Genomic DNA, 12,614 nt, shown 5'->3' with positions numbered 1-12,614 from the left:
TCTTCTCTCATTTTTTGTCTTTTTATTAATTTACTAATAATCTGAGCAATAAAAAAGTTTATTTTGTGTCTTACTGTTTCAATTTTCTGTAATAATTAATATGCTTTTTACTGCTTTCAGCATGGTTTAATTTCTATTTCCATGTTCTCAGTTTTAAAGACTTTTTTAAGTTTATTTTGTGTTCAGTTTATAGTGGCCTTACTTTCTTTATAGTATGGTATTCTATTTTAATGCAAACAGTATTCTTTTGATTCTTACTGAGATCATTAAATAGATGTTCTTAATAAACTTATTTCATGGAAAAAGATTTTCTTCTGACATATGAGGGACAGTTCCCCTTCTCCTTCCCATTCTTTTTCTTCACTCATCCCTAAATAAAGATCTATTTCAGGAAAAGATACACCTCACAACTTTCCTAACTATCTCAGTTTGCGCAGCTGTTGAAGAATACTCTGATACTTGTGTTGCCTATGTAACTCCCAAGATAGAGCAGATTTTCATAAATGATAAGTTATACTTCCTCTTTATAAATGCCTCCCCTAGCCTCCAGACAAAATACAGATATAGGGAATGGGTCTGGGCTGAGACAGTTGATGTTCTAGTGCCTATCTCAAGTTACTGTAATCTCTACTCATTTGTATGAGCACTCTGACTCAAGTCTCATAGGAACAAGGAGAACATTCAGAGTCAGTAACAATTTGATTCTAAACAAGTTATATCAAAACTCAGGCTTTTTATTTTCTGGTACACATAAAAAAGAAAAAGGGAAAATAAAAAAAACATAAATAAATATTGGAAAGAAGGTAATGAGACTATAAACAATTGTACTTAGAAGAAATTAATATTCTCATTTTACATATTAAGAACAAAGTCACCTACAAATATCTAATCATTATGTTATATACCTGAAACTAATATAATGTTATGTGTAAATCAACAATAAAATTTTTTAATGGTTAAAATTTACCTTAAAAATATCAAAGACAAACTACTTGACTAAGGTTACTGAGATACAAACTGTTAGAATTAGGGTGCAGGGATGCCTGGGTGGCTCAGGTCATGATCTCGCAGTTCTTGAGTTCAAGCCCCATGTCCAGCTCTGTGCTGACAGCTCAGAGCCTGGAGCCTGCTTTGGATTCTGTGTGTGTCTCTCTCTCTGCCCTTCCTCCACTTGCACTCTGTTTCTCTCTCTCTCTCAAAAATAAACATTAAAAAATTAAAAAAAAAGAATTAGGGTTCAGACAGTCCTTTAGACTTAACATGATTTCCTCTACATTACAGGAAATCTGGAAAGATACTTTATGAATATTTTGTTTTCAAGAAAGTATTCTAGCATCATATATACCAAGTGGTATAGTATACTATTTTATTATTTTTAAAAAAGAATTCTTATTGTGAGAAAAGTAGCACACAAGAATATAACCTTCTACTAAAGGCTAGCCCATCTTTACATTAAAAGGCTGGGAAGGGAGAAGTGGAAAGAGACAAATACCATGTGATTTCACTCATATGTGGAATTTAAGAAACCAAACAAAGAGCAAAGGGGAAAGAAGAGAGAGAGGCAAACCATGAAACAGAGTCTTAACTACACAGAACAAACTGATGGTTACCAGAGGGGAGGGGTGAGGGGGATGGGTGAAATAGGTGATGGGGATTAAGAAGTGCACTTGTGATGAGCAGCGGGTGATGTGTGGAAGTGTTGAATCACTATTTTATAATGCCTGAAACTAATACTACACTGTATGCTAACTACTGGAATTCAAAAAAAACCTTAAAACAATGTTAACAAAAAAATAAATAAAAGAATAGGAGAACTGTAAAAAAAAAAAAAGAAAGAAAATACAAGTGCTTTCTGAGCTGAGCTATTTGGTTAATGCCATCCACAGTCTCAATCATCGTCAAACAGGATCTTTAAATTGTCACTAGCTTGAATGCAAAATTGACAAAGTAAATATATAGCATTCATTTCTAAACTTCTTTAATGTTACTTATGTTGTCACTCATTTCTAACAGAGGTGAAGAAGTTATCAGGACAGATGAGCATCAACCAAGATACGGATTTACAAAGAAAAGCAGTAAACTGTTCATTAACAAAAAAGGAGATACTTTTCTATAAAAGTATAGTGTATTCATACTCTGTTTCTAGTAATATCTACAAAATGATTAACTGATTCAACAAATATTGCCAAATTAAAATTTGGAAGGAGGTTTGGGGAGTATAGAATCTGATCAAAGGCAAATTGATTATTTTATTAATTATTTCACCCAAATGATGATAGGTTGTTTACCCCATTATACAACCAAATACTTTTCTCTGATATCTTTCTCAAATGAATGGTAAAAAATACTGACTTCAAGTTCTCTTTTTTTCTAGATTCTTCATTCCAATCTTTCTACATACTACAATCTCAAAATTTTTATCATATTATATGATATTTTCCTATTAGGATACAAAAGAATGATTTTAACTAATATAACCTGTTCTTTTATACTTTTTATGTTCTTTTGTAGTTTTCCTATAAAATATACAGGTCTCATTTTTTATAGGCTATAGCTTTTTATTTAATTACTAGTTAAACAAAGAACCATTTTCTAATGAAGATGAAAATAAACCCAAATAAACTTACCACATGAAGAATTTTATTTTCTGTTTCATACACAGTACAATCCTTTAAAAAAAGAAACATATACATTAGTTTTCAAAACAAATCAAGCATTCCTTTTAAAATACCTTCTTAGGAAATGTACAACAATTTGAAAAAATCTTGACAATTCAAGCAAAACCAGCAATAAGAATGTGAATAAAATCTGGAAAGCTATATACCAAAATATTCATAGTGGTTAGCTCTGATGGTCAGTTACACAGATATTCTTATATTTGCTTAACTATATTTTCTAATTTTACACAAAATACAATACAGAATAATATACATCAGAAAAAATATTGTAACCATTTTCTATCTAAACTTTTACATCTGATAAATACATTTCATTGAAATATTTCCAACATTTCAAATACTAATTTATTATAGATTGGAACATTAGGAAAAATACTAATATTTACTTCTATAGTCGTATCTTAATCTCAAAAATGCTTTTATATTTTCAATTATTTCCAGCTATTAAATATCCTTAATATTATAAAATTGGTACATATCAAGTTCATAGTTCTTAACATAAATTTGAATCCTTGAAATTGTAAAAAAAATTATTTTAAAAAATCACCATTGTTTTTTTACCTGCAATTGCTAGACTTACAATGAGCAAACATATAGCAAAGTGATCTTTGCTTAGAAACTTCTGTTTCTATGGCTTAGTTTCCTGAAGAAATTCATAAAATGGGCATGACATTAGTAGTAACACAATAAGGGTGTTGTGAGGATTAAGTGAGAAGATGGATGAATGGCTTAGCACAGTATCTGGCATACAGTGATAAATACATTTTAACTATGAATTACTGTTGTTCTGTGTCTTTATTTTTAAAATGTAAACTAATTACCTTTACTTCAAAGTAGAAAGTTAACTAATTATTATTTGGCTATCTAATTTTGAAAAAATATCCATGTTTCACAGTACTGCATATTTTAAGGAATGACAGCCCATTTCATCTCTTTCCCTGAATTTAATTTTAACAAAAATGAATACTGTTGAACATAGTTTTTGATCATGCCATTTCACCACAATACCTTGTCAGAAGTAGTACATATTCTTACCAGGCGTAAAAGTTTTAAGGTTAAATATAGGTCTGATTCATTTCATAGACTAAATGAAATACTTAAGGATTGGGTCTTGCAATTCTGCAGGGCTTCTGTGCCAAAGAAGAAGTCTGTTACAAATATAGCCATATCTATGTCTTTACAAATTAAGTATGAATTATGTGTACAGAGGAAGAAAGGTATAGATAAAGCATTTATGTTGGAAAAGTGCACTGTACTTACATCAGAATTTGGAAGACTACAATTTTATAGAATTAATTTCAGACACAATTACATTGGTAAGAGATGAGTTGGGAAAAGTTGGAAAGTTGCCCAGTTTCCCCAAACTGCCTCTACAACTTGCTTCAGCTATAATGGATACAAGTTTGATTATTTACCTACCTTCCCAGAAACAGAGAATATGATTAAATGTTCAAACTTCAAAGGAATTTTCCTCAAGGAAAAAAGTAAATATGATCTAAATGTATATCCTGCCAGTGATCACACAGCAATAATCACACAGAGAATAACTATTTCAAGTTCTTTAAAATATAATACTTTACTTGCATATCCCTAGTATGACATAACAAAAGAACTATTAAACAAAATCTTACACTATTGGCAGCAATCATATTGTTGGTTAGTTATTGTTAGTCTGTTATTGTTTTGCTGAAACTACTGCATTCCATAGGATAAAGCAAATGAACAATTATGTGATACTACTATCATTCTATCATTTTTTGGTGTCCTAAGTAATTTTAGCATGAGACAAAGCAGATACATATATAAGAAGGCCAGTAAAACCTAGAGTCTCTTAATGCATCATGTACACATGTGTGTATGTATTTCTTAGGCCCACTGAAAAGACATAACTGAGTAATAAATAAACTCCTCACAGTTAGTGATTTTCAAATACTATTTCTTGGGGCTTTGGTTAAGGAAAATGGTGGATTCCAGATCTGGGATATGAATGTATAAGATGAGCCTGGATTATACTGTGACACACATAGAAAGAAGCTATCAAACTATACAAGGATTGTTTGTGTCAGTAGGACTCAGAAGTCAACATGAAGAGATTTTCACTGGCCAAAGATGGAGCAATTTGGGAATCTAAAAAAATAATAGTTGCAATAGATGGAAACAGTAAACTAAATATTAGTTTTATTTATATGCATTAATACATTTGATACTAAATTAAAAATCACTTATTAGCTTTACAAAGTCCTTTTTAAATTTTATTTTGAGAGAGAGTGTGTGTGTGCATAAGTAGGGGAGGGGCAGAGACAGAGGAAGACAGAATCCTAAGCAGGCTCGGTGTTGTCAGTGCAGAGCCTGATGCGGGGCTTGATCCCATTAACCATGAAAACATAGTCTGAGCCGAAATCAAGGGTTGGTTAAACATCTGACTTTGGCTCAGGTCATGATCTCACGGTTTGTGGGTTCAAGCCCTGTGTCGGGATCTCTGCTGGCAGCTCAGAGCCTGGAGCCTGCTTCAGATTCTGTATCTTCCTCTCTCTCTGCCCTCCCCTGCTCACGCTCAGTCTCTCTCTCTCTCTCTCAAAAATAAACATTAAATATATAAAGTACATCCAAATATATTTACTAATACTTGTGTAATACTGAATATATTAAGCAAATTGGACAATGCATAATAGATGTACTTTTCCCCTTGCTTCGGCGAATATTAATCAACTGTCTTCATGATACAGAGATAAATAAAACATGTCCCCTGACTTAGAAAAGCACAGTTTAAAGAGACAGGCATTCACATAAGTAAGTTAAAATATGTAGAATTCCAAAGTCTTCATGAAGTTTGTTTCAATAACTTTATAAGTATAAATGTGACAAAAATATACAAATCCACATGTGAAAGGTCAATTATTTAAAATTTTAAAATATTGACATATTTCTCATTAAAATGCAAAGTGACCACTGTGTTGTGCTATACATTGCTCAAGTCAAATTTCAAACTTTGTAGAATTTTTCATCAGCTGCTGCTCCTCAGTGACTAAAAGAAATACATCTATAATCCAAGCTTTAAGATTATTCAAAGAATGAAGTACTGATCCATATGTGATAATTCTGACATGACTCCAAAAGACAAAGTCTAAAAGAGATACATCAAGTGACTGAGGTGGCCAAGGTTTTACATCAGTCGAAAAAACTGTCACAAATATTAAAATTAAAAACTATTTGAAATAAACAATACTAAAGGACTATAAAATAAATTGAAATAATTAAATTTGCAAAGGATGTGTGTGTTATATTTATAGCATATTCACACATGTGAACCTATTAAAGCTTAAATCTGTACTAACATATTTGGGACACTCACAATTACTATAATAAAGGCAGGATCATAGGGCTGGGCAAGCAGAGAAGAAAACAACTAGCTCTGCCTTAAAAAGAAATTAATAAAGGCAGCTTTAATTGGGTTTTGGAAAAAGTATGTTTTTGGGCAAAGAAAATAAAGGCATTACTGCAAAAGCAATAAAACTGCACTCAAACACTGTTAAACTACTGCAGTAATTTTCAGATTTTACTCTGTATACATGTAACAATCACTTGGAAAGTGGGTTAAAATGCATATTCCCAGGTTCAGCCCCAGATATACAGATAGGGTAGACCTGGAGTGGGGGTCCTAGCATGATTTTGATAAAGATGGTACTGTGAAAAACAATCTATTTTACGGGAAATACTGTGATAGAAGAATGCCAAACAAAAAATGATCAAAAATATAAAACCTGTAAGACAGCAGACTGATTTAAAAATAGTATCTGGTGGCTCATTCCAATTTTCAATTCCTCAGAGCTTTGTGCTTTTGTTACACATTCCCCCAATTTATTGGTTGGTTTCTCTTTTTTCCCTCCTATTAAACTTATTTCTTTCTTTAATCACTTACTACTCTGAATAACTGCTTCTACTTCTTTATATCTCTGCCTTCTTTCAGCCAGACTGGCCTGTTCATTACTGAAAGCCAAAGGCTTTCACAAAGGCTGGACACAGCATAATAAAAACAAAACAGAACAATACAAAAAAAGTATATATTAACCTGCTATTTTATATTAGGGAGAAGAATAGAAACTAAATGACTGTGTTTTATTTAGTTAAGCTATCATGTTAAGGAGTTCATTTTATCATGCTAAGTATTTAAATAGCCCTAGGTACCTTAGGGGATTAATTTTATTAATAAGTTATTTTATTTCCATCCAGATGTGAATTTAAAATATTTGCTTCTCAAGTATGGTTTTATTAACACTTAGGGCCAAATATTTTCCCAAAAGATCATACCCCACGTTTTACAAAGAAAATAGCACTGAATATGGAGAAATCCACATTTTTAACAACCTATTCATGCTAAGGAAAGGTACACCTCTGACGTTCTACTTATTTTTAGGTTAGGATTAAATTTAGATTTTCAAACCTGGATTTAGAGCTATGCCACTATATACTCCCAGGAATTCTCTTCAGAAGCTCATGCTGTCTTTTACTATGCATGCAAAATGACAGTTGCAATTTCTTCTTTATCCTTTTATATATAATGCTTCTACAAACCATGTGATGCACATTTAAATGCATCAAATTCCTAACAAGACAATATTCATAAAAATGAGTGTTTATTCAGTTTTCATCATTTTTTCTTTTTGAAAAGTATAAGTGTGCACAGAAACTGTCTCCCACAGATGAGCTATGTGCTCACACAGGATCATAATCAGTTATAGTTTTTGTGAAACAGTGATGCAATTGCCATACTGAGAAAAATACAAAGAAACACTTCTATCCTGTATGTTATCATTGATACTCCATACTTTGTCAACAATTTTAAGCAACCTGGGGTCTAGATGTTCAGTAAAAGTAATATTTCTCATCAACTGTGTATTAGAGTCATAGGAACAGTTCACAGGTTATTAATACTGAATACATAAAGCAAGAGAGTGAAGGGAAATAGTGTATGTCTCAAATGCTGTATATAATTATATTTCACAAAACTTTGGAACTATAAATGCCATAAATTTTCATATGTCTCTTTTTGGTATATTATAGTATACTTGTACAAATAATTTAAGAATATTGTTTTGCTTGCATGTAGTATTTAAATGATTCATCTATGCAAAATTTTAATAATGGTACCGTCATACCAAATACTTCACATATTCTACTGCTAAGCTATCAAAATGTCTTCAATGCTTAAGTAACTAATTCATGAGTTACTGTTACTTTTATTCATTCAGTCATCCATTTACTCAAGTCACAATTCCATTCACCAAAAAAGGGTATTTTTTGCACATCTTCTAAATGCAATTCACTATCAGGCACTATTAAGGTGATCAAAGATAAACTTGGTCCTTGGCCATCATCACTTAATTATTTAATGGAGAAAACATTCAAATAATAATAATATAAGGTACATGACAAATGCTAACAGAAGATCCCATAAAAAAGGAGATAAATTCTAACTTGTTCACTCTGGAATGACCTTCTAGAGGAGATATTTTACTGACTTTAAATAGCTTTTAAATCTGTAAATTTATTAGGGGTTCACAGGGAAAGACCATTTCACTTTGTGCAAACATGATTAACAAGGCATAATCAGAAGTAAGCATGCCAGGCTATAGCATAAGATATGTGGAATGAATGCGACAGGAAAGAAAGCCTAGAAAATAACATGAGGTCATATTGTGGAGAGCTGCCAATGCTAACCTGGAGAAATTTTGTTTTGAAGGGAATAAAATTTTTATTATTCTGTAATAATTTATTTTGAAGTCCCATTCCACCAGGATTGCACTTGATCAACTGATAATTTCTTGTGATTTTATTTTGGGAGGGGCTGAAGTCAGGGTAGCTGACTTCATAGCCATGGTGCCATGGCTGGTGTTAAAGAGCAATGATAAAATGGTGAGTGAGTGTATCAGGGTAGGGGGTGGAGAAGTGAAGTCCAAACTCTCTGGTCTAGCTAACAACTCTAATAGGTATCTCTTCTTATTCATTTTCTAATAGTTCTTTTTCCATTCCCGTGGAGGAAACTTTCACGTCATGTCTCAGATAAGGAATCTCTGCAAAGCTGTGTATCTTCCTAAATATACCAAGTAGACATTTCATCTCTAGGGAAGATGGAGGAGTATGTACTTTACTCTGATACAAGGAAGCGCTCAAAGATGTCTGAACACGGGAACTATGTGATCAAATACATGTTTTATGAAAACAATGGGGAAGAAATTGTGGATTTGGAAGGGAAAAAAAACTGAAGGCAGCAAGATCAGTTGGAATGTTCTTTCAATAGAAAATATATAATCAAAGCTTGAACGGAGGTTATGATGGTGGAAGGGGAGATGAGGAGAGGTGGATGTCATACATGTAGCCAGGAATGAGAATTGGGTGACTGATACATTAGACACAGAGAATAATGTGGAGAGGAAAGTTAAACATTACTCCAGGGGTTCAAACCTGAGCAAATGGATGAATGGCTGAGTAGAGATGGTAGAAGAAAATTTAAGGAGAATAAAATAATTATATTTGGGGCATGTGAAATTAGAAGTGGCTGAAAGGTCATTTTATACAAAGTTGTCCAGTAAGCAAGTAAAAAGCTGATTTGGATCTAAAATAGAGTCAGATCTGGGAGTATTTACACTGAAGTGATAGTTAAAGGTACAAGAAAACAACAACAAATCCATTAAAAAAGAAAATGTATAGTGAGAAGATAACTGAAGACTGCTCAGACAATGCTAGTATTTAGGAGCAATAAGGAAGGGTTAGTTGCATAGCCAGGAGTAAATGGAGAAAGTGATGTTACAGAGACATATTTATTAAAACTTACAGTGATAATAGAATTATCCTAATTATGTTCTATGTCTGTGCTGCCTAAAATTTAGTGGTTTCTAGGCATATGTGGCTATTGAGCAATTAAAATGTGCAAAGGAGAAAGTGGATTTGTAATTTTATTTAGTTTTAATTAATTTATATTTCAATTGCCACATGCAGTTAGTGGTCATCATGCTAGTCAGAAGGTCAGGTCTGGAGAAATATACTATGGTCCATCCAACAGTTACAAAATGGGAAGCCATTTAACAAGAATTTCAATCAAATAACAATAAAAGCAATATCTGAAAAGAAAAACATGCAGAAATTTAGTTCCCAGTTATTGACCAGATGATTCGCTTTCTTTTCCCTTTTGCAAGAGCAGATTCCAGTCTATTGTGACATTTACAGTAGCAGCATAGTATCATGAAAGCAATTCTCTTTGTAGGATAATACACAGAATAGAGCTATTGAAAGGAATTCAAAGTAGTCATCACCTAGCTTTGTGGACATAGGGAAGCAGTGCGAGGGATAAAAGATTTGCAATGGATGGAAGATGAAAGTCCAAACTAAATTTGGATTCATCAAAGACCAAAAGCTGACTGGGTGCTCTGAGTGAAAAGAAGAATATCCATAGTGAATAGAGAGTCACTGGTCTTCTTAAATGTGTTTTCAAAATGCTACTGTTTAATTTCAGAGCTATAAATGTCCTTGGCAAACAAGGTAGACAGAAGCATAATCATCCCACAAGTACATCCCTGGCAAACCCTTCAACATTTTACTGGCTTAATGACCACAAACTTGTTGGAACAGTCTTCTTGCTGTTGTTTTGGGAATGAGAAGAGGAGAATTCATGAAGGATGGTATCTATTGAAATTTTAAAATGACCCATTTTGAAAAGAATTGGCTAAGATTTTCATTAGGTCAAATAAGGTATCAAGTTGTAACATAAAAAAGAGCAATAAGCAAGGGATGGGAGGAGAATGTGAGTGGGTATGACCTTAGAGGTTGTCTATAGTCTTTCTGTCAGTGAACATAGCCATATTCTTCTGCACCTTGCACCATAGTGCTCTTCAAAATTCTGCTCCAGTTCTGCCCCAAGAGGTCATCTAAAATGAAGCCCCATCTGGCTTTAATTATTCTAGCCTTTCACTTGACAATGAAATACTACTGTCCCAATAGTTGAATGGGTGTAGAAACTAATCTTTTAGCATTCAGGGACTTGGAAATGCAGGCAGAAGTAAGGCTGTTGTTGCAGCATCCAAATGGCTCTTTAACAAATCCAAAAACCACCGAGGCTTGCAAAGATTCAAGTGTCAAAAGGAATAAAAAGTAAAAATGTCAAGTCAAGGTATAAATGACCAGAAAACTCATTAGGGTTAGACTGTGATCCCTGTAACTTTAATCACTTTGTTTTGACAACCTGAAAAGGCAGTGAGCTAATCCCTATCATGAGCTAAGTTTGTTTATTCTGCATGTCTTGAGTCAAGACCCAAATATTTTTGAAAGGCCTATCTGATAACTACTAACTGTACATTTTTTAAGTTTCCACCAGTTATTTATTTGTTAGTCTCTCCCATTAGACTGTCAGGAAAGGAACTGTCTCCTTAATTTCTGAAGGTGTTCTGTACACTCTATATTGTCTGAATTTATCAGTTATGAATACTTTATTCCATTAATTATCTATTTTCACATTCCATAATACACATTTCACATTGGCTCTACAGATTAAATACACAAATGAAACATTTAAAGCCATTTTTTCAAAAACAGAGTTTCTAATTGCCAAACTAGCACAGTACATTTAGTTTCTTTACACTCTCATTTTGTACAAAAATAGACTGAGTTTCAGTTTCAAAATAATTTTAAATATGAGTTTAGTTTTAAATATTAATCTGCATGATCTCAGCAGATATTTTCAACAAAAATAGATTTTCTCTGCATACAGACTCATATTATGTAAAAGATATCAAGAATTTATATTCATACAATAAAGCTAACATTTTGTTGTAATAAAAAGCTAAAATAGGTTACAGATGTTCAAGTTACTTACTATAATGACCATCTAATATATCACAAGGGAAAGAAAATCTATAGGGTCTAAATGACAAGAGACAATTTTTCCCCCATGACAAATTCAACTAAGGAGTTCAAGCAAAGATAAATACCATGCCACATCATAAATGAAAATATAAATTAAACGTTAATTCATCAGTTCAATATCATCCACTTGGCTGCCAGAAAATAAATGGAAATTATGGTATATTTGAAACAAATTCCAAGTATTAATTTTAAAAGTTCCTTAGCCTACATACTTTTGTCCTTTTTATCTATTTACATTGAATTTACTTTGACAAAATGGAAGCATTTCTTTTCATTATATGCAACATCTGAAAAAATAACATTTGTACTCAGGCACTCAATAAATATTTTTAGATCACTGACGATAATAAATTATTTGAATCCTAATGAATACTAAATTGCCCAAGCAACAGTACCAGCCCACATCTAGGCTTAGTTTTGTATATACTCAAAAGTCATTATCATAAATAATCAGTATCCATTTAGGGTTTCCTGGTAGTAGCACTGCGTGATTTATAAAGAAAATTTTAAGCTTTGGAAAACCAAAAGGTCTTCCCCTCCCACCACTATTGCAGTAGAATACAGTTAAATTACTAAGAGACAAACCAATGCATATAAACACACCACTGAGGAGAGAAGAAACTCTTCAAACTCAACCTTTACTAAGATATTTTTTGGGATGTTTAAAAATTTTTTCCACATAATTTGATTTTATTGTGCTTTCCTTATGTTCACATAAAAAAGATAACTCACCTTAAAATTCTAGTATAATGCTATCCTGGAATTCTTTATAGATTCATTACTGTGTCAGATTTGTATTATGATTTCTAAATATACATTCCATTTTTTTTAAAGAAAAAAATAAACATCCTGGAGCCACCGAAGTCAGCCATGGCTATATGACTTACTTTGTCTAATGAAATGCAAGCAGAAGTGATGTGTCCCATTGGCATGCAGAAACATTAAGAACTAGTGCATAGTTCACCATGCTCTCTTTCCTTTCTGCTGTGATGACCAGCAGTGTTCAAGAAGAGGCTACTC

General features: G+C 32.6%; 1 protein-coding gene across 6 annotated transcripts in view; it reads right to left on the bottom strand.

Annotated features, from left to right (window-relative positions):
* Positions 1 to 12,614, bottom strand: part of CNKSR2 (connector enhancer of kinase suppressor of Ras 2) — a 294,573-nt gene that overhangs the window by 163,766 nt on the left and 118,193 nt on the right. For 5 of the 6 annotated variants that reach the window (XM_011291630.4, XM_045051167.1, XM_045051168.1 and 2 more), the window contains exon 5: positions 2,628 to 2,669. The exons of the other annotated variant lie outside the window; for it this stretch is intronic. In XM_011291630.4, coding sequence (XP_011289932.1) covers positions 2,628 to 2,669 — 42 coding nt within the window. The remainder of the gene's footprint in view (positions 1 to 2,627; positions 2,670 to 12,614) is intronic. 6 annotated transcript variants of the gene reach the window in all.

Source organism: Felis catus, chromosome X, assembly GCF_018350175.1.
Source record: "Felis catus isolate Fca126 chromosome X, F.catus_Fca126_mat1.0, whole genome shotgun sequence".
NCBI lineage: Eukaryota > Metazoa > Chordata > Mammalia > Carnivora > Felidae > Felis > Felis catus.
Note: the sequence above shows the minus strand (reverse complement) of the source record. Positions and strands in the feature narration are given on the sequence as shown.